The following is a 19466-nucleotide window of genomic DNA, read 5'->3' on the forward strand; positions in this document are numbered from 1 at the left end:
ATTTAAAGGAGAAACTTTAACAAATCTACATTTATACATATAAAACTTTGCTAAAATCAACCTAGTGTTGCACAAATTTAATTGATTTTCAAAAAAAAAACACCCCATTTTACAATATGATAGTCAAACACGGGTATTTCATTTTTCGTCTGCAACCACTCATACAATCTGTCCTAAAAGGATTTGACAATAGTACAACTATAAAATAGATGTTCTTGAGATTCAACATTTTTCAAGCAAAAAATACATAGGCTGCACTACTGTCTAAATTTAATCTTATTCAAAAAAAAAAAACTCATTACATGAATAAATTTCATTAATTGTTTTGAAGTGCACTCCTTTCATTTTAGGAAGCAAGGGAAATATTTAATCGATTTAACTTACTTCTCCAAACATTTCCAAATCCCCTTAAAACCCAAGTAGCTGTTTATAGGCAGCTCTCGCGACTGCCTGATGTTAATTTGTTAAACTGCAGTTTACGCGGAGACATGAAATTAAATTAAAATAATGGTATATCAATAGTCAGCCTAAATCTGACATCATAAATAAAAGAAGAGCACATGATGACATATTTCTTGTTTAATTAAACGCTGACTGGTCGGGTCCTTAAGCGCAGAGCATTGTGGGAGTTGTTCCTCTGCAGCAATGGCTTGGCTTGTAGTCAGATTAGCAATATCGGTGTCTTTATTATATACTGCATCGGCGGTATTTGAAGACCAGGTTGGAAAGTTTGATTGGTACGTATCCGAGCTATAGTCGTGTGCTGCTTTGTCGTTTAATTCATTGAAAGATTAGTGCGACTATAACAGCCGGTACTTACTTCAGTCAGGCTGCTCCACCGGGCTCATCCTGATCTGTCATCATGTGTTAACATCACTCTCATTTCTTCCAGGAGGCAACAGTACATCGGCAAGGTGCGTTTTGCCTTGTTTGATACTCATTCTCAAGCGTCTAAAAAGCTCCTGGTGGCCACCGACAAGAACGTGTTTGCTTCCCTAAACTCAAGGACTGGAGACCTGTGTAAGTCTGTCTGCTAAATATGTTGTATTCCTTTATTAAATCGTATAGCTTTGTAGGCTTGTTCGTTTTTAGCTTTTCCCTTTCAAAGCCTTTTTTGTTTATTAGACTGACATAATTTGTCACAAGGTATTCACTGAAATGAATGAAGCTGTTCCATGTCTTGGTAAATGACCTTTGATTTGATAGGCTCACCTCTTCACATGTGTAATTAGTAGGAGGTTGTTTACTAACTTTTTTTTTTTTTTTTACTAAAAAGGATAGTCCACCCAAAATTATTGTTAGGTATTGGTATAGAGCTTAAGTTGGTTTTATATTCGCACATGCGTTCAGTGACAATTTGTGACATGCTCCCTATATTGTTTACTATGGTACTTTAAATATTCGGTCAGAAATCCCTTGTAAGTATGACTTTAAAACAACCTTGGTACTATTTATTTGACTGTGAACAATGGTGTACTTTTATAGTCATTGGCTGTTAATAGGATTTTATATGATTTATTTTGTAGAATTTACAAAGAATACTTTTTAGAAATTGTATTATCAAGGAGAAATTCTGAATGTTTGAATGTAAAAACAAATTTACCTCAATGTATTGGGTAATTGAATTCCACAGTCCAGCTCCAGACGTAAAAACTCAAGTCATTTTCACTGTATGGGATTTTTAATTTTTTTAACTGATTAACCTTATCATAATAGATAGTTCACCCTAAACTGAAAATTCTGTCAACATTTACTTGTTCCAAATTTGTTGAAAAACATCAGCTTTCAAAGTCACAGTGAGCAAAGTCTGCCCGAAATCACATGTAGTTCTGTCCATTTTCATAGAGTTGATTTTTAAATAGTTAAATGTGTGTGTACATATGAGTCATTATGTATTCATACATTTGAAAATACTTAGTCTGTACTATATAACTTAGTCTTTAAATGAATAGTTTTTGTTTGTCTCTATTGTTTTTAATGTGATTGTGTCATTAAGTCTCTCACTGATGCAGTCATGTACCTTTGTTTTTGTCAGATTTTTTTATATACTTATTTTCTTCAAATCAAAGTTTGTATTGTATTGTGCGCACATAAATCCGCAGATTTTAGCCCTTCATTGAGTGATTATTTAAATTTATTTGTGTAAATCTATATTAATTCAGTTTTAAATTAATTTCAGAAATATTATTAACTGGTATGAAAATGTTCAAATGTTTTTTTTTAGAATACAGTTTGTAAAATAGTTTTTTTTTCTGTCTTGTAGTGTAAATGTAAGAAACTTGCTTTGTTTGCCAACTAAGTGGATCTAATTGGATTTGCATTGTAAACAATAAATAAAAGTTTAAAGGATGTTATTATTTTATTTCCTATATTAAGTTTAAAGTTATGATACTCCCAAAATCATTCAATGTAAATCTGCAGATTTTATTTATTTATTTATTCTTACAAAATTCTGTGCAGAAATAGCAAAAAATGTCTGCAGATTCTGTCCAGCCCTACTCATAACACTGTAATAACTTGCATTAGAAAGTTTAGTGACTTTAGCAAAAAGTGAATGCGGAATGAATAAATGTTCCAGAACCAGCACTGCTTAAAAAAGCAGTCATGCGCACTTTTCAAAGTTTAGTTCTTTTGTTTGCTATATTAAAGGCATAATTGACCCACAAATGTAGCTTACCATTGTTTGTAAACTATCATGTTGTTGCTGCACGCCTGTATAACTGGCTTTTTTTTTTTTTTTGTTAAGTATATTGAAAACCAAATATTTCTGATTCACATTGATTTAATAAAAGAAAAGTTATTGGAGATTGAAACTGTTGGTTTTAAATTGAATCATAAGATAATTTTTGTAAATATTATTTTTGTTTTCCCCTTTGAAGAAAAGTCAGTATGTATTCTTCCTCTATTGTTTCATCACTAAAGGGTAAATTGAATATGTATTGTATTCAGCTTGTTTTTCTGAATCATAGTCAAAATAATGTTCTTGGTTTCGTGCAGGATTTTTTTTATAATGGATGTAGTATTGATATTTATAAAACATTTTTATAGTTTCAATTAATAGTCTTAACTGGAGTGTTTTTGGTTCTTGCAGTCTGGCGTCATGTGGACAAGACTGGACCCGAGGGCCATATTGATGCACTGCTTATGCATGGCCAGGGTAAGCATTCAATAAAAAGTGTGTATGGTGTGAAATTAGACTTTGTGTGTGTCTCTGAAACTCTTCTGGCTCTCTCTTAGATGCTGTTGTTGTTGTCGGGAATGGCCGTCTGCTTCGCTCCTGGGAGACTACAGTCGGAGGCTTGAAGTGGGAGACTGTGCTTGATTCTGGAAGGTGTTTATTTATGTTTTGCTGTTTTTGCTTTAAAGAAAGAGTGCATATTAAATTTACTCGTGCATCAAACTCACAGTGTCCTATTTTGACCAAAGTTTTCAGGCCGCTGCTTTAGTTGGAGTTCAAGATTATGTGAAGTACGTTGCTGTGCTGAAGAAATCGACAATCGCTCTCCATGACCTTTCAAGTGGCAGCCAAACATGGGTGGAAAACCTACCTGACAGGTAATGACAAATCTTTAGCTTCAGCATTTTACTCAATTTTAACTATAAATTGAAAAGTTAAATTAATCCTGTTAATGGGGAAAATACTATGCTAGTAGAAATTGTAACTTATGTTATTTATTGAATTTATTTTCCATTTTTGCCTTTTGTCCTACAGTGACACTGTTCAGTATCAAACCATTTACTCTGGGGGGAATGGCCTAGTGTTTGTTTTGGGAGTTTTGCCAAACTCTCACATTGTTATTGTTGAATACAAAATTGAAGATGGAGAAATCATGAACAAGGTATGGACTATGGAGTTTTAGCATATCTGTTTGACAGTTTGGGACAGATTTATTTTATTTTAATTACATATCTGCAATGATTAAGTTTTTTTTTTTTTAAGTTAAGATTTATTTACTTCATGCAGAAATGGCTTCTGTTTTCTTTATATTTTTTGTCAGCATATAATATAATATATAATATAATATAATGAGCATATCAGCATATTATAATCTTCACACTGAAGTAATGATGCTGAAACTTCAACTTTGCATTCACAGGAATAAATTGAATTTAATGTATATTAAATTGCAAAATGGTTGTTTTAATTTGTTATAATATTTTCCAATATACCAATATTTTACTGTAGTTTTAATTATGTAAATGCAATTTTGGTGAGCACAGAAAACATCTTTCAAAATCATTAAATATCTAACAACCCCAAACATTTGAACAGTAATAAATAGGGTTAAAATACAATTGAAAGGGAATAGTATTGAGAAAGGGAGTCTAATTTCTTATTTACATGGCATTAATAATACAATCACATTGTTTGTTTATTTTTCTTAGAAATCAGTTGAAGCCGCCTGGATGTCTAGCCTGGAGAGCAGCTGTGTAGTGGTCAGCTCAGGGATCCTGATGTGTGTGGATCAGATCACACAGTCCCTGTACACTCAACCACTGCACTCTGCCGAACAAACAGAAATGAGACAGATCCATCTTCAGGTGCAGATCTCACTATATTTGCATTTAACATATAGTGTTTCCTCAGCTATCTGTAAATATCAGTATAACCCAGGTGGCTCTTATTTCACAGACGCTAGATTTGGAGGTGGCGTCTGGATTCCAGCCTGTTTTGACATCCACTCAGCCCAGTCCAGCACATCCTCCGCTGGCTGAGTTCATCCTGCAGCTCAGTCCAGAACATCACATCTTGCTGCAGCTCAAAGACGGACTTATCGCGCCGCTCCGAGACTTCAGTCCAGTAAGAACTAATACTAAATCTAAAGCCTGATTTATACTTCTGCATCAAGTAATGATTAGCTCTTTTGTGAAATTAATTATTTTTAAAATACTATACTGCTAAAATTAAATGCTACTAATAAATATATATATATATATATATATATATATATATATATATATATATATATATATATATATATATATATATATATATATATATATATATATATATATATTATTTTTATTTATTTATTTTTTTTTTAATATTCTTAAAATACAAAGTGCTGTTTAATAGAGTTTTTCAGTACATTTTTAAACTATTAACAAATAAATTTAGTATTTTCAAAGATGACAGTGAATAATATTTTACTAAAGGGTGTCTGCTGGATCTTAAAAAGGATTAAAAGTTGATAAATCAATTTAGATAAATATTAAGGCCCTTAAAAGGTATTATAAAGTCTTAAATGCTAATTTACAAGGTATTAAATTTTGTATCATTTTTCATTTTACAATGTATAGCTGTATTGCTAAAGTTTGCTTTAAATCAATCTGCAAATGCCAGGATGCTATGTAGTTTATGAAATCCATAGAATCCTGCTAGATTTGACATGGCACTGCTTTATTTACTGCAGTAACAAAGGAAACGGCATTATTCCTGCTGATTTATAGGCGCCAGTTAAAAGTTAAAATCGCGCCAATGTTACCAGTTAAAACCTAAAATGGCGAGGAGGTCTTAATGTATGAATATAGTCTTAAAAGGTCTTAAAGGGTGTTAAATTTCACTCTCATTCCTGTATATACCCTGTATGATCTATTTTACATGATGCAAGAATGAAGCTTAAAGTGTTGTTTACAGGCTTAACTAGATTAATTATATTACTAGACAAATTAGGTTAATTAGGCAAGTCATTGAACAACAGTGGTTTAATCTGTAGCTAAAAAAAAAAATTAAGAGGGCTAATGATATTGACTTTAATAATAATAATAATAATAATAATAATTAAAAGAAAATATAAACAGCTTTTATTCCAGCCAACTAAAATAAATAAGATAAAAATAAGAATAAATATATAATAATACTGTAAAAACAATAGTTTGCTTGCTTAAACAGCACTTGAGGTTTTGGATTTTGAAATTAGAATTACAATTTCACAGGTGGGCTAATAATTTTGCCCTCAATTTTAGGTCCCTCTGGAATATTCACAGCACATTACAGATTAAATAAATTGTGATGCATTCTAGAAAATGCAGTCAATTCCTTATAGAACATAGTATTTTTGATTACTCTTTAACTCTCCGTTTGTTCTTTTGTACTTCAGTCTTATCTTGCTGCTTTTGCCACATCTGGAGAGAAGACAGTTGTTGCTGTGATGTCCCCAAAGAATGATACTGTAAGTCGCATATCAAAAATGTCTTTCTGTGTATGTATGTTGTTGTTTCTAAATCATTTGTTATTCTCACTCAAGGCCTGCAGCATCAATCTGTTCAGTGCTGACACTGGCCGCAGGCACCTTGACACAACCATTATCTACCACACAGACCCTTACGGAGGAAAACCAAATAAAGTAAGGAGTGATGCTGTAATTTTTCAAATTAAATAAAATGCTTCAAATCAAATTTTTGTTGTAAGTTAAATTGGTTTATCGGTTCTTTAGTTGTATGTCCACGCCTTCCTAAAAAAAGATGACTCGGTGGGCTACAGAGTCATGGTACAGACGGAAGACCTTACACTCACATTTCTGCAGCAGCCTGGTATGAACTACATTATGCCACAATTCCTTTTATTTTTATTTATATTTTTTATTTTTAACGAAAAATGTAAATAAATTACAAGATAATTCAATGAACCGTTGAAGTCAGAATTATTAGCTCCCTTTTTTTTTTTTTTTTTTTTTATATTTTCCAAATGATGTTTAACGGAGCAAAGACATTTTCACAGTATGTCTGATAATATTTTTTTTCTTCTGGAGAAAGTCTTATTTGTTTTATTTAGGCTGGAATAAAAGCAGTTTTAATTTTTTTAAAAACTATTTTAAGGTCAAAATTATTAGCCACTTTAAGCTATTTTTTTTTTCCAAAAGTCTACAGAACAAACTATTGTTTTACAATAACTTGCCTAATTACCCTAACCTGCCTAGTTAACATAATTAAGCTAGTTAAGCCTTTAAATGTCTCATTAAGCTGTATAGAAGTGTCTTGAAAAATATCTAGTAAAATATTTTTTACTGTCTTCATGGCGAAGATAAAAATAAATTAGTTTTTAGAAATGAGTTATTAAAGCTATTATGTTTAGAAATTTGTTGCAAAAATCTTCTCGCTGTTAAACAGAATTGTGGAAAAAAAATAAACAGGGGGGCTAAATATTCTGACTGTATATTTAAAAAAAATATTCCAGTATTCCTCCTTCATTCTAAAATTATTATTTGCTATTCAAAAACATTTAATTATAAATATTTTGGTTATAATTATTATTTTTATCATCAATATTTATTAACTGTTGACTATATATTATTTTCAGGATACTTTGATTAGAAAGATCTGAGCATAAGGATTTATCTAAAATTAAAAAGCTTTATTATACATTATATTTCTGTGTGGAGTTTACATGTTCTCCCATTGAGAAGCCTGAGTAGTATCTTTTTTTATTACAGAAATCAAATATTTGTATTTTTATGTATATACAGATGCTTTAAATTGATGAAAAGTGATAATTAAGATATTTATAATGTCAAAGAAGATTTAAATTTCAGATAAATGTTGTTTGTCTTCTAAAAGCTAAAAATAATATATTTAGTTCTTTTCACTTAGTAGGATTAAAAAAAACAAGCAGCAAATCACAAAAATACAATCCTTTCTGAAGCATCATGTGACTAGTAATGATGCTAAAAATTCTGCTTTAAATATCAAGAGTAAATTTTATTCATGTACTCAAAAAGAATTTTTTTTTAGAAACTGGATCTAACACATGCAGGCTTGGTGTTCAGAAAATACTTATTTAAAAATATTACGAATCTTACTGTTCAAAAACTTGTTGAAAGGTAAATTAGTAAAGGAAAATAACAAAAAATAATTTTTGGTTTAAAAATGTAGCATTTCATTTAATGACTTGTGTAAAATTCTTTCCTTATTTTAAATTGTTTAATTTAGAATGCTTCAAACTCAGTAATAGTAGTAATAATAATAATAATAATAAATAATAATAATAATAATAATTATTATTATTATTATAATAATCATGGTCCTTATGAGGTGTAAAAGTCATGAAGACTTCTTTTAGTTTAAACAACTGAAGGCAAAGTGTTGCTGTTTGTGTTCTGCTGTAGGCAGGGTGGTCTGGATGAGGGAGGAGGCTCTGGCTGATGTGGTAAACATGGAGATGGTTGATCTGCCACTTACTGGGACACAGGCAGAGCTGGAAGGAGAGTTTGGGAAGAAAGCTGGTAAAGCGTAACAAATGGAAGATATTATGTGTTTTGTTCTTGCTTGCTAATTACATAATGCTTATAGGCATGTTTTTCCATCCTGTGATTTTGGAGCTATCCAGTTATGAAGCATTATTTCAAAAAATGAATACATTTTACAGATAATGTTGAAAAGAAAGCATTTGAAAGCTGTTTTAATTCAGGTTTTATGTATGTATTGTGTGTATCTGTATATTTGTGTGTGTTATTTCAACCTGCACTATCTGTGTGTGATGTATGGCCAGTGTGTGTTGTTACCTGTGATGTTTCTGCTTTTTGCTTATCACTTGTCTCGCTCATCTGTCCTGTTTTCAGTGGCTTTCTTGCAATTTCTTTCTATATTTATTTCCTTGTGTGTTTTCTTTTGCCTATCTGCTGCATTCGGATCCAGCCATTCAAGGTATAGTAAAGAGCTTACTCTAATTTGCTGCTCTTCCTAATCACCTTTATGTATTTATTTTTTTTTTTCAGTGTCTCTTAACTTCTGGAAAAACGCATTTTGTCTCAAGAAGGTGTTTTCTTTGGTATGTCTGACACTCATCAGCGTGATCTCTTGTTTCCTGCAGACGGACTGTTACCCATGGTTCTCAAGCGTCTCTCTTCCCAGTTCATCTTGCTACAGGCCTGGATGGCTCATCTCTGGAAACTTTTCTATGATGCCCGAAAGCCCCGCAGCAGTGTGAAGAACGAGATCACCATAGACACACTGTCTCGTGACGAGTTCAACCTGCAGAAAATGATGGTAATGGTTACTGCCTCTGGGAAGGTAAGTTCACAAAATGGTTGTTGGTCTGTTGTTTTAGTTGTGCTGTCGGTAATCGAGGGGTGTTGTGTTTCTGCCCAGCTCTTTGGCATCGACAGTAGATCAGGGACTGTTTTGTGGAAGCAGTATTTAGAAAACATCAAGCCCAATTCGTTTTTCAAGCTCATTGTGCAAAGGACTACTGCCCACTTTCCACATCCACCACAGTGCACACTTCTTATAAAGGACCAGGTAAGGTTCTAATCTTTGTTCTGTATTGTTTGAGTTACTTATATCTTTTTTGTTTGTTTATTTATTTAATTAGCTTATAAAAACTATCTTTGTTTGATAGCTCATTGATTGGATTGTCCTTCGTGGACCTAGTTTCTTTACTTGTATCTGCTAGCGTTCGGGTCGTTCGCAGATTAATAATTTCTTTTTTTACTGGTAGATTAATCATAAATTTGTAACGATGACGGAGAGATCGCCTCTCGCGTCATTCAAATCACTTGTATGAAAGCATTTAAGCTTTACTGTGAAATATAATGATGATGGAAGAAGTGGTAGGTTATTCGGTATGTGGTGGGTTTCATTAGAGGTCACTACTTGTACAGCCTGCATTAAGGCATTCAGTGTTAGCTGCACGATGAATCATTCAAAGATCTGTATCTTAACAACCACGCAACATAAATGATAAAATAGGGTGATTTGCATATGTTTATTAATCCTTCGAATCGCTGCATTCAAATCTGAAACCGCAAAAATCCAGAAAATCTTATCTTTAGAAAGTTTTTGTCTTTTGAGTTGGTTATAAAGTTACAAGCAGTCAAATAACACAGAAGTACTGAGATAACAATTTAAAGTTTAGATATAACCACTGATTTTTATGGTACAGATTAAAATCTCCGTCATATGCATTTAAGAACGCTCAAAAATGAAAGTTGTAGGTAGCAAATACATTATTTAACCAATAGGTGGCGACAACCAGCCATCACAAATGTGCCACTGAATTGTTCTTTTGTGATGAACAATAAAATTATACATCTAGCAATGAAACATGAAGTTTTATGAGTGAATAACTGAATCATTTATTAAAATGATTTTTGGCTGACATGAAAAACGGTCTGATCCGTGACTAAAAAAACTTGTGATCTGAACCATGAGATTTGTGCATTTATTTGCTAATTTAGTTTTTCTTGTGCACTTGTTTGTGCTGGTTTAATCGTTTTTCTTAGTTTGTTTACTTATTTGTGAATTAGTTTCCTTCTTTTTTGCTAATTTATTTAATTTTACTTGTGTGTGTGTGTGTGTGTGTGTGTGTGTGTGTGTGTGTGTGTGTGTGTGTGTGTGTGTGTGTGTGTGTGTGTGTGTGTGTGTGTGTGCTAGTTTTGTTTCTTGTTTGTTTTTGCTTCTTTTTTTGTTACTTTTAACATCCTATGTTTATGATTGGTAATTTCTTTTTTTTTTTTTGCTTATTTGTTTGTGCAGTTTCTATGTTTGTCCTAGTTTTGTTTCCGCATTTTCTTGTTTTTGTTTGTTTCTGCTGGTTTGTTTGAACTTGCTTGTTAATTTGTATCTTTTTACTAGTTTTTGGTCATACACTTATGCATTTTGTTGGTTTGTGCATCTTTTTCAGTAGGTGATTTACTTGTTTGTACTCTCTAGTTTGTGTATACTTGTTCAGGTTTTATTTATTTGCAGTTGTTTGTTTGTTTTTTAGTTTGTTGTTCTTTTTTATTACGCATTTATATTTTCTTAATCTAATCGTCTGTTTATTTTGTGTACATGGGACAATTCGTCACTTTAGAATTTTAAGGTTCTATCTGACATTTTTGTCAAAATTGAGTTATTCACATATTCTTATTAAATGACAACTTATTTACATTATGGATGGTTTTTTTTATAAGTTGTTTACATTTTAAGACTTTTTTATTTTAAAAACAAAACAGGTTTTATCTACAAAGTCGAACTCTAGCTTGGCTCTATAAGGTTCTTTCTGTTTCGCCAAACTGCTCTTGGCAGCAGGAAAGACCAGAAAGAAACACAAATTCAGAGTCAACTAAATAATGCCGCACCACACAATTTAGAAGCATTTTTGACATTGAAATGAAATGTTCAATTTTACATAGTTATTAAAAATGTAATATATTAAATGAAGTGAAATATTTTTATTTGTGTATTTATAGACAGTGAAAGATTTATTAAACTCATTTGCTTATTGTCTATTTTCTTTTAAAGTCTTTAAATGTGATATTAAATCTTGAAGGGCAAATACTTAATTCATGAGACAATAAATTCAATTCATAAAAAGCATACAATTTAATAACTATTACCATATTAATTCAATAATATTAACAGCTGCACTAGACAAAATATTTAGCTCAGCCTTGTATGCTTAATTTGAACGAGATAAAAAATTCATCCTAAAACATAAATTAAATGTTAAAGAAAGCAAAAATGTAACTTTCTCATGCATCAATATTGTTAAATTTTTTATTTTATTGTATTTCTTGATAAGTAATGCTTCAATGAATGATCTGCCAGATAGAACTTTGATTCCAAGTGGTAAATGACTTTTTAGAATGGGAAGGGTTTGTCTGCATTTGCCTTGTTTTTGTTACCTCGATTTGAAAATATAATAGAATTTTCATTATTTACATTGAGTTCGTTTAACGTCTCTTTCATGTTATTGTATGAAAGAGAAATGTTACACACATTGTTTGCTATATGGAATGCCAAAACTTTGACGCTTAATATCTCAAAATCATTCAAATCACAGATAGAACCTTATAGTTCCAAGGTGATGAATTGTATTTATGTCTTCAATACTGAATCTTATTTAAGAATGGACTGTATCTATTTATTTTTAGGATACAGGGCTTGGAAGCCTGTATGTCTTCAATCCCATCTTCGGCAAGAAAAGTCAAATTAGTGTCCCAGCGTTACCCAGACCTATCCTTCAGTCTCTTCTGTTACCTGTCATCGACCAGGACTATTCTAAAGTCCTTCTACTTATTGATGATCAGAACAAAGTGGGTATCTGTTCTTCTGGCAAACGTTTTGTGTTTCTCAGAAACTTTATTTCCTATTTCCTATTTTATTTGTCATTCAGGTCACAGCATTTCCATCTACTAAGAATATTCTGCAGCAGCTTCAGGAGACTGCATCTTCCATATTTTTCTACCTAGTGGACTCCAACCAGGGAAAGCTGTCGGGTTTTCGTCTGCGCACGGTTTGCATTCACCATCAGAATCAAGCATACAGATGGAAAACGCATTTAATGTTGGTGTTCATTAGTGATTATTCATTTTTTTCGTTCAGGATTTGTCTACAGAACTGATCTGGGAAGTTGTTATCCCTACCGAGGTGCAGAAGATAGTGGCTGTCAAAGGGAAGCGTGCAAATGAACACGTGCATTCCCAAGGCAGAGTCATGGGGGATCGTAGCGTGCTCTACAAAGTACTGTTGACCTTGATTTACTGCTTTAATTGGCCAAATGAGATCAGACTTTTCTCTAATCATATATCCTCTCTCTTGTTGTTGGTCTGCAGTATCTGAACCCTAATCTCTTGGCTGTGATAACTGAAAGCACAGACACTCATCAGGAACGCAGCTTTGTTGGAATCTTCCTGATTGACGGTGTGACTGGCCGTATTGTGCATGAGGCTGTGCAGCGAAAGGCCAGAGGGCCAGTTCACTGTGTGCACTCTGAAAACTGGGTGATTGTAAGTCCTTTTTGTGGGTTTTAATTCTCCTTTCTGTGATAAGTCTCCATTTTTTGTCTTCTAGTGCTGAATAAAGCCTTTCTTTTCTGCTCTCCTTCCTATAGTATGTGTACTGGAACTCCAAGTTTCGCAGGAATGAGTTTTCTGTGTTGGAGCTGTTTGAGGGAGCAGAGCTCTATAACAGCACGGTGTTCAGCTCTCTGGACAGACCTCATCCACCTCAGGTGCTGCAGCAGTCCTACATCTTTCCTGCTCCTATAAGCACTTTGGAGGCCACACTTACAGAAAAAGGCATCACCAGTCGACACCTTCTCGGTAAGGATCACCTATATATCGTTCAGATAGCTATTACTTCATGATAATTAATATTATTGTTAATTTATTTTGTTTAAAAAAAGTTAACATTTAAAATCGGTGCTCAACATTAACAGAGGTTTAAAAAATGTTTATTTACCCAAATGGACAAGTAGCCAGTCATATTACTTAACATTGATTTTATGTAGAAGTTCAAAACACAAACAGTTAATATTAAGTAACGTACAATTTTGGCACAATATCTATAATACTGTCAAACAAAAAAAATCAAACAAAGATTGCAGTAGACTGAAAGAAATACAGTTAGACATTCATAATTTAGTTAGACATCAATTTTTCTACTTGTTTAATTTGGCGCCACCTACTGGTGGACTTTTTTTTTTTTTTTTTTTTTTTTCAATTGTAAAGGTACATCTTAATATTTGTATATTGAAAAAAAAGCTTAAAGAGCCCCTATTATGCATTATTAAAGGTCATATTTTGGTTTTGAGGGTCTCCAACAACAGGCTGATATGCATTCAAGGTCAAAAAACACTCTCATTGTCCTATATAATGCATTTATTTTTATCTAATTATCCCAACAACTCCCATATGATTCGTTCAGCGATTCATTTATTCCCAAACCCCTCCTTAGCACGATGCTAATCTGCGCTGATTGGTCCGATGGCCCAGTTTATTGCAATTTGGTCGACTGTGTTTAGTGCAAAACAGAAAGAATCCCCCACCATGGCTTATCAGCAATTTTGATGTAGTGAGATTGCAGAGTATATGTGTGAGCCCAATACAGGAGGTTATAGTAATGACAAATGGCAGTGGATTGCGAGCTCACAAATGCATTTAAATCTGTGAAGAAAGTGACACGCGTCACATTTTCAATGTGGTTTTAGACCACGTGAAGGGGTAGTGGTGTCCCAATTCTCTTTAGCTCGAAGGCGTAGGGCTAAGGGCAAGGGGTATACACTCCTTTAAACGAAGATTTTTCAGGACCACACTCGAAACCAAGAGGTAGGAAAAAATTTCCAGAATACACTAGCTCCAACTGCACCCGGAAATAAGGAGATCTTTTTTTGTTATTATTATGAATTTTTACAACAAACAAACACATGTTTTAATATATTCATAACTGCGTTCGTGTTTTACAGTCATGCTTTTTTTTTTTTTTTTTTAAAACGCTTAAATAAAAAACGTTAAATTTTGCGATCTATAATCCCTAATAATAACTTCTGCACAGCAGTCCCACAACAGTCTGACACTCAATGACACTCAATGACACTCAATGACACTCAATGACACTGGAATACCCTGTCAGAAAAGTCCAGTGACTGGGAATGTACTTTTTACAGTGTCTGCTATAATGTTAATGTTGTTTTTGATGTGTTTACATTAATGAATATGGCCACGGTGTAAATGCACAGTACTGTTACGATCTTATTGCCACATTAGATCATTATGATAACATAATACATGGCTTCAGTGATTTCCTGAAGATAAATACCAAAAAAAAAAAAAAACACAACGGGAATCACTACAGTAGTCGCCATCATCTGAACTCATATGAAGCAAGAGATTGCGAGGACATATGATGACGTGTGCAGGTGATGTAGTGCTGTCCCAATTCTTAGGGGTAAATTTTAAAGCCCTTCCCCTTAACCCTCGGTTGCAAGGACTAAGGGGAAGGGGTAGGGGTACAAAAACAGAATTGGGGTTTGGCCTTACACTTGTGAAATAGAGAAAGGAATTCATCCATGAACTGTGTACTGTAAAGTTCCTGTCAAGCTTTTACAAGGTCCCAGTTCTTTCTACAGTGTTTGTGTGCAGGGCCGAGGGTTTCAGTTTTCCAGGTCTGCATGCAACAAATGGGCGGGGCTTGAGTTCCATATCGACGTCATGCCGACACAGCTAAAGATTCGTTACCCTCGCGATTTATTTGAACCACTCTGAGTTGACTCTTTTATAGAGGAATCAATAGTTTTAAACACGGTGTACTTTCAGGTTTAAGCCTTAGCTGGATATTTCACTTCACTTAACACACACTTCACTTTACACACTGCATGGAAGGTCATTTTTAAAAACTCATTATAGGGGCTCTTTAATCTCATAACATTGTAGTAAGTTTCTTGGGATGTATTTTTATAACTTATGATAATAAATAGCATCTAAATTAAAACAAAGATATTTTTTGCTTTATAGTGGGGCTGCCATCAGGCAACATTTTATCCTTACCAAAGATGTTTTTGGACCCCAGGAGACCAGAGGTGGTCTCAGAACAGAGTCGGTAAGTTTTCAGCTAATGTTTATCATGTTGGAAATCTGAAAAATGTCAAGCATATATTTAGTTTAATTATTTACAAATTGATTCTCTGACCATTTTAGGGAGGAAAATCTTATACCATATGCTCCAGAAATGCCCATTCGTACAGAATGGTTCATTAACTACAACCAAACCGTATCAAGAGTAAGAGGCATCTATACTGCCCCATCTGGCCTGGAGTCAACCTGTTTGGTAGGAGTCACGGACTTCAATTGATCTCTTAACATCCATGCAGTTGTTATCACATGTAGTCACACTAAATAACTTCAATTTCACCTTCTAGGTGGTTGCATACGGCCTTGACATCTACCAGACTAGAGTGTTCCCTTCCAAACAATTTGATGTCCTTAAGGATGACTATGACTATGTCTTAATCAGCAGTGTCCTCCTCGGTCTCTTCTTTGCCACCATGATCAGCAAACGTCTAGCGGAAGTGAAACTGCTCAATAGGGCATGGCGATAAGACTCATCCTGATGGCCTGTTGACTTCACTCTCGCCTTCACTGCAATGTGGTCGACACATTGATGGCAGAAGACCAGCTGGTGACCATGTCAAAACCGCAAGATCATTTGACGAGTTTGGTATCTTTTTGCAACCAGCTGTCTTGGGGATCTTGTGGTGTTTTGAGTGTAAGTGCAAAGATGGCCATGATCGTTTTTTTTTCCCCTTTTCAGAGAGACATAATGATGTAGGTTTAGTTTTTACCCCCCTCAGCATTGAACAATTCACTGTCTAATTTGTTTATTTATTGTGCCTTTCGGGGTAACATTACTAATGTGATTTAAAGGTAGACTGACCAGGTATAACATAATAGCATTGTCGCATTTGATTCACTAAGTCTAGAGTCTGCCTTTCAAAAAGGTTGAAGGATAAATTCATGTATTAAAACTGAGGAGGAAATGCTGCAAAGGAACTGCCATTGTTATTTCAATTTATGAAAAGGTTGATTGATTGATTGATTGATTGATTGATTGATTGATTGATTGATTGATTGATTGATTGATTGATTTTGGGGTTTTAAGTTTAATTATTCAAGTTACTATGTATGAGCTGACCCTAATGAATATATTGGCTCATCTCATGTACAGGATTTGAATGGACAAACATTAATGCACATGAGAAATGTAAAATTTCAAGCTGTCAAAGGTTCTGCGTTTGAAGGAGTTTGGGTAGTTTTATTTGTACTTATTTTATGGTATGTCAAATGCACTGGATGGTTTGGAGCCATTTTCTTACTTGATATTTATGAGCAAGATCCCAATATGCCATATCATACATTTATTTTGACTCATACACGTTACAAATCCCTGTGATTTTATTATTGTGTAAAATGTTTCTACTCATTTGATTTTCATAAATAATGAGCCTGTTTATATACATACTTTTGAAAGTGTCCCCTCTGCTGCAGATTAATGATGTCAGAAGAATAAGTTTATTAATATTTGTAACAAAAGGGTAGGCATTCAGTTAAGTTGGTAACCTGATGATTTTTTAAAACATGCATAAATTATTTGTTCTTTTATCCCTAATCGATAATAAAGAATACACCCTTATTGTTGACCCCTGAATTGTTTAATTCTTTCTGGATGGTAAAGTTATAATCAGTAATCAATAGTAATCAGCAAAACATTTAGTTATAATTGACAACTATGTATGAACTAGAAAAAGTATGTACGAACTACTGCATGTAGCCTATAATCGATCTGATTTTGGACTATTTAAAAGAGACTGTCACCTAAAAATGTCAACTTGGTCATCTTATGTTGTTACAAACCTTTATGACTTCTATGTCATCTGTAAAACAGAACAATGTTGACAACCAATCATTTGCAACTATACCAACTTTTTAATTATTTAAAAGGGCAGTCAAAATGTAAGTTCTCCCTTTGTTTACCCCGATGTTGTCATTGTCCTAAACCTTCATGAGTTAGTTAATGTATGGAGCATACACACAAAGTTTGTTTTTTGAACAGCAGTTTTAATTTGTTGATTCCCAATATGTAGAATTAAAAAAAAAAGTATAATACACACTCTTTGGACAATTTTAAATATGAATATGATACAATTCTGTTAGCAGTGACTAATGCGATCCAAAACCTGTATAATTCCCTTTTTTTTTAGGACAAAACAGATGTTATTTTGAACAATATTGCTACCCAGTTTTAATTATATCTGACAATAATGACAAAAAAAAACATCATTACTAAAAATGAGAATGATTTTAAAGGGTGAATTTTAAAGGTAATCACATAAATCTAAATAAACAATACGCATTTCAAGCTTGTGTATGCAAACTGTCCACCACAATGTAAGAGTGGTACGAGCTAACATGATACAATGCACACACACATATTCTTATTAATAAGCTTAAGAGATTCAACATTGTACGAAATTTCAACAAGGAAAGTTAAAAATAGGTATTGTTTTTAGGAACTTATTTTTGTGTATAAAAAATACAATAAGATCGAGAGCATGATCATTACCCGAGAAATGCAGAAATATATCTTTTATAGACAAATTGAAATAATGTTTAAATAAGGACAATAAATAAAAAATAATGTTATTCCAACGATGTTTAACGTGAGTGCAACTATAGAATAAGTAAAATAAAGTCTCCATGTTTATTGCAGAAAGTACACAAATTAGATATATAAAAATAATTAGCAATTTGGGAATTTGTAAGATATGCATTATGCAAGATCTTAAAATGTATCTCTTTTATTTTGTTGGAAATGCTGAATTTATCAGGTAATAACCATGCCCTCTTCCACTGAATGCAATCAGAAAAATTGGTCCAGAAAAATGTACATCTTGGGGAGGTGTATACAGAGTAATGTAACAATCGTCTGACATGTCTGTTGTCACATGACACAACACATACAAGACTTTTCATGTTTATCTCTGACGACAGTTCCTGTTTTTTGGCGTCTGATGATTAACCTCATTTCCGCTCTTGGATTCTAATAGAGGATCTCAAGATGGCGTCGAGTGGAGGAGATGGAGAACCTGAGTGGACCGCAGCCGTACGGCCACTTTTATCAGCGTCCTACACGGCTTTCGAAACGAAAGAGCTACCTCAGCTTATAGGATCCATCATAAACAGGTCAGACGAGGGCTTGTTTGTTTAGTTGGCCCGTGCGGGTCTGAAATAAACTGTTGAGTGACTCTGCATTAGCTGTGATGCTATGGCAGTACATAGGTTGTGTCTCAAAACCTAGTCAGCTGACTACCTTGACAGCATGTCGGAGTATCACGAAACGATTTAGGCCGTTCCAAATGCAACAGTAACGCCTTAAAAATGCTGTCTAAATAGATGTTCAATGACAAACAAATAAATTTGATCGCCTATTGTTTGGCATGATGCCTGGAAATGCTGTCTTCGTAGTCAGCTCGCTGGCTATTGAGTCACAGACCGAGTGTTACTGTGCCATTACAGTAGCAGATACATGAGATTCTGCTTCATCATCAGGCCGGAGATCCACACTTTTACGTTAACATTATCACCTGGACTGATATTTTAACAACGCCGCCTACTTCTAATGAACACTCATGATCTCACGACTTCAACCCCTAAATAAAGTGATATTATATTTGTGGCGGACGTGAAATAATTGAGACCGAATGAGCTGGTTAGCCTCCCTCGATTAAACCCCAGTCTGCGCTAGTTAGCCTGCTAGCCACTAGCTAATAGCTGTACATAAGCGTATGTTTTAATTGTCATCCAGATAAATCGTCCTCTCTCGGTCAGTCGTAACCACATTATTACCAGCTACTGTGAGTTTTAAAGGTAGTCTCTTAGATTTAGTGTAAAAAGGGGGTGTGACTGCTAACTAGTTAGCAAGGTCTTAGCAGCTGATGCTATGGTTTCTGATGGTTCGCTAATTATAAGTTGGCCTCTTCTGTGTAACGTTACTTAAATAAATGTCGAAATTGTGTATTTTATCTTGACTTTTGATTAGTTGTCCGTTTCGAAAGCTTGTTTGTCTGTGTGCAAATGTGTGTACTGTCATCAAAGTTTCGTTTTCAGAGAAACAAACATATTGCCGTGTCGATAATTTTATCCGATGATGATAAACTCAAATTACTAGCCAAACAACTGATTGACCTTGAGAAATAGCAGAAAACATGT

At 33.7% G+C, this 19466-nt stretch overlaps 3 protein-coding genes across 56 annotated transcripts in view; 2 read left to right on the plus strand and 1 right to left on the minus strand.

Moving 5' to 3' along the window:
• megf6a (multiple EGF-like-domains 6a) overlaps positions 1-663 on the minus strand; it is a 142255-nt gene extending 141592 nt beyond the window's left edge. For all 4 annotated transcript variants that reach the window (XM_073938929.1, XM_073938926.1, XM_073938924.1 and 1 more), the window contains exon 1: positions 385-663. In XM_073938929.1, the coding sequence (XP_073795030.1) occupies positions 385-396 (12 nt within the window). In that variant the 5' untranslated portion in view covers positions 397-663. The remainder of the gene's footprint in view (positions 1-384) is intronic.
• emc1 (ER membrane protein complex subunit 1) lies at positions 613-16897 on the plus strand. Of its 2 annotated transcripts, XM_021473642.3 has the most exons (22): positions 613-737; positions 893-1020; positions 3092-3157; positions 3238-3331; positions 3427-3555; positions 3713-3839; positions 4387-4542; positions 4634-4801; positions 6102-6173; positions 6249-6347; positions 6438-6534; positions 8106-8222; positions 8810-9009; positions 9088-9237; positions 11856-12017; positions 12098-12217; positions 12307-12444; positions 12537-12710; positions 12815-13025; positions 15216-15300; positions 15399-15528; positions 15620-16897. In XM_021473642.3, the coding sequence occupies exons 1-22, from the start codon at positions 646-648 to the stop codon at positions 15797-15799; spliced, it is 2895 nt and encodes a 964-aa protein (XP_021329317.2). In that variant the 5' UTR covers positions 613-645; the 3' UTR covers positions 15800-16897. The 2 variants fall into 2 exon arrangements, with proteins under 2 accessions (XP_021329317.2, XP_073795057.1); XM_073938956.1 differs by lacking the exons at positions 613-737; positions 893-1020; positions 3092-3157; positions 3238-3331; positions 3427-3555 and having other exon boundaries at positions 3747-3839; positions 8106-8643.
• A 1402-nt stretch (positions 16898-18299) lies between these two features.
• Positions 18300-19466, plus strand: part of ubr4 (ubiquitin protein ligase E3 component n-recognin 4) — a 99381-nt gene continuing 98214 nt past the window's right edge. For all 50 annotated transcript variants that reach the window (XM_073938848.1, XM_073938851.1, XM_073938853.1 and 47 more), the window contains exon 1: positions 18300-18440. In XM_073938848.1, the coding sequence (XP_073794949.1) occupies positions 18316-18440 (125 nt within the window). In that variant the 5' untranslated portion in view covers positions 18300-18315. The remainder of the gene's footprint in view (positions 18441-19466) is intronic.

This window comes from Danio rerio, chromosome 23 (assembly GCF_049306965.1).
Source record: "Danio rerio strain Tuebingen ecotype United States chromosome 23, GRCz12tu, whole genome shotgun sequence".
Lineage (NCBI taxonomy): Eukaryota > Metazoa > Chordata > Actinopteri > Cypriniformes > Danionidae > Danio > Danio rerio.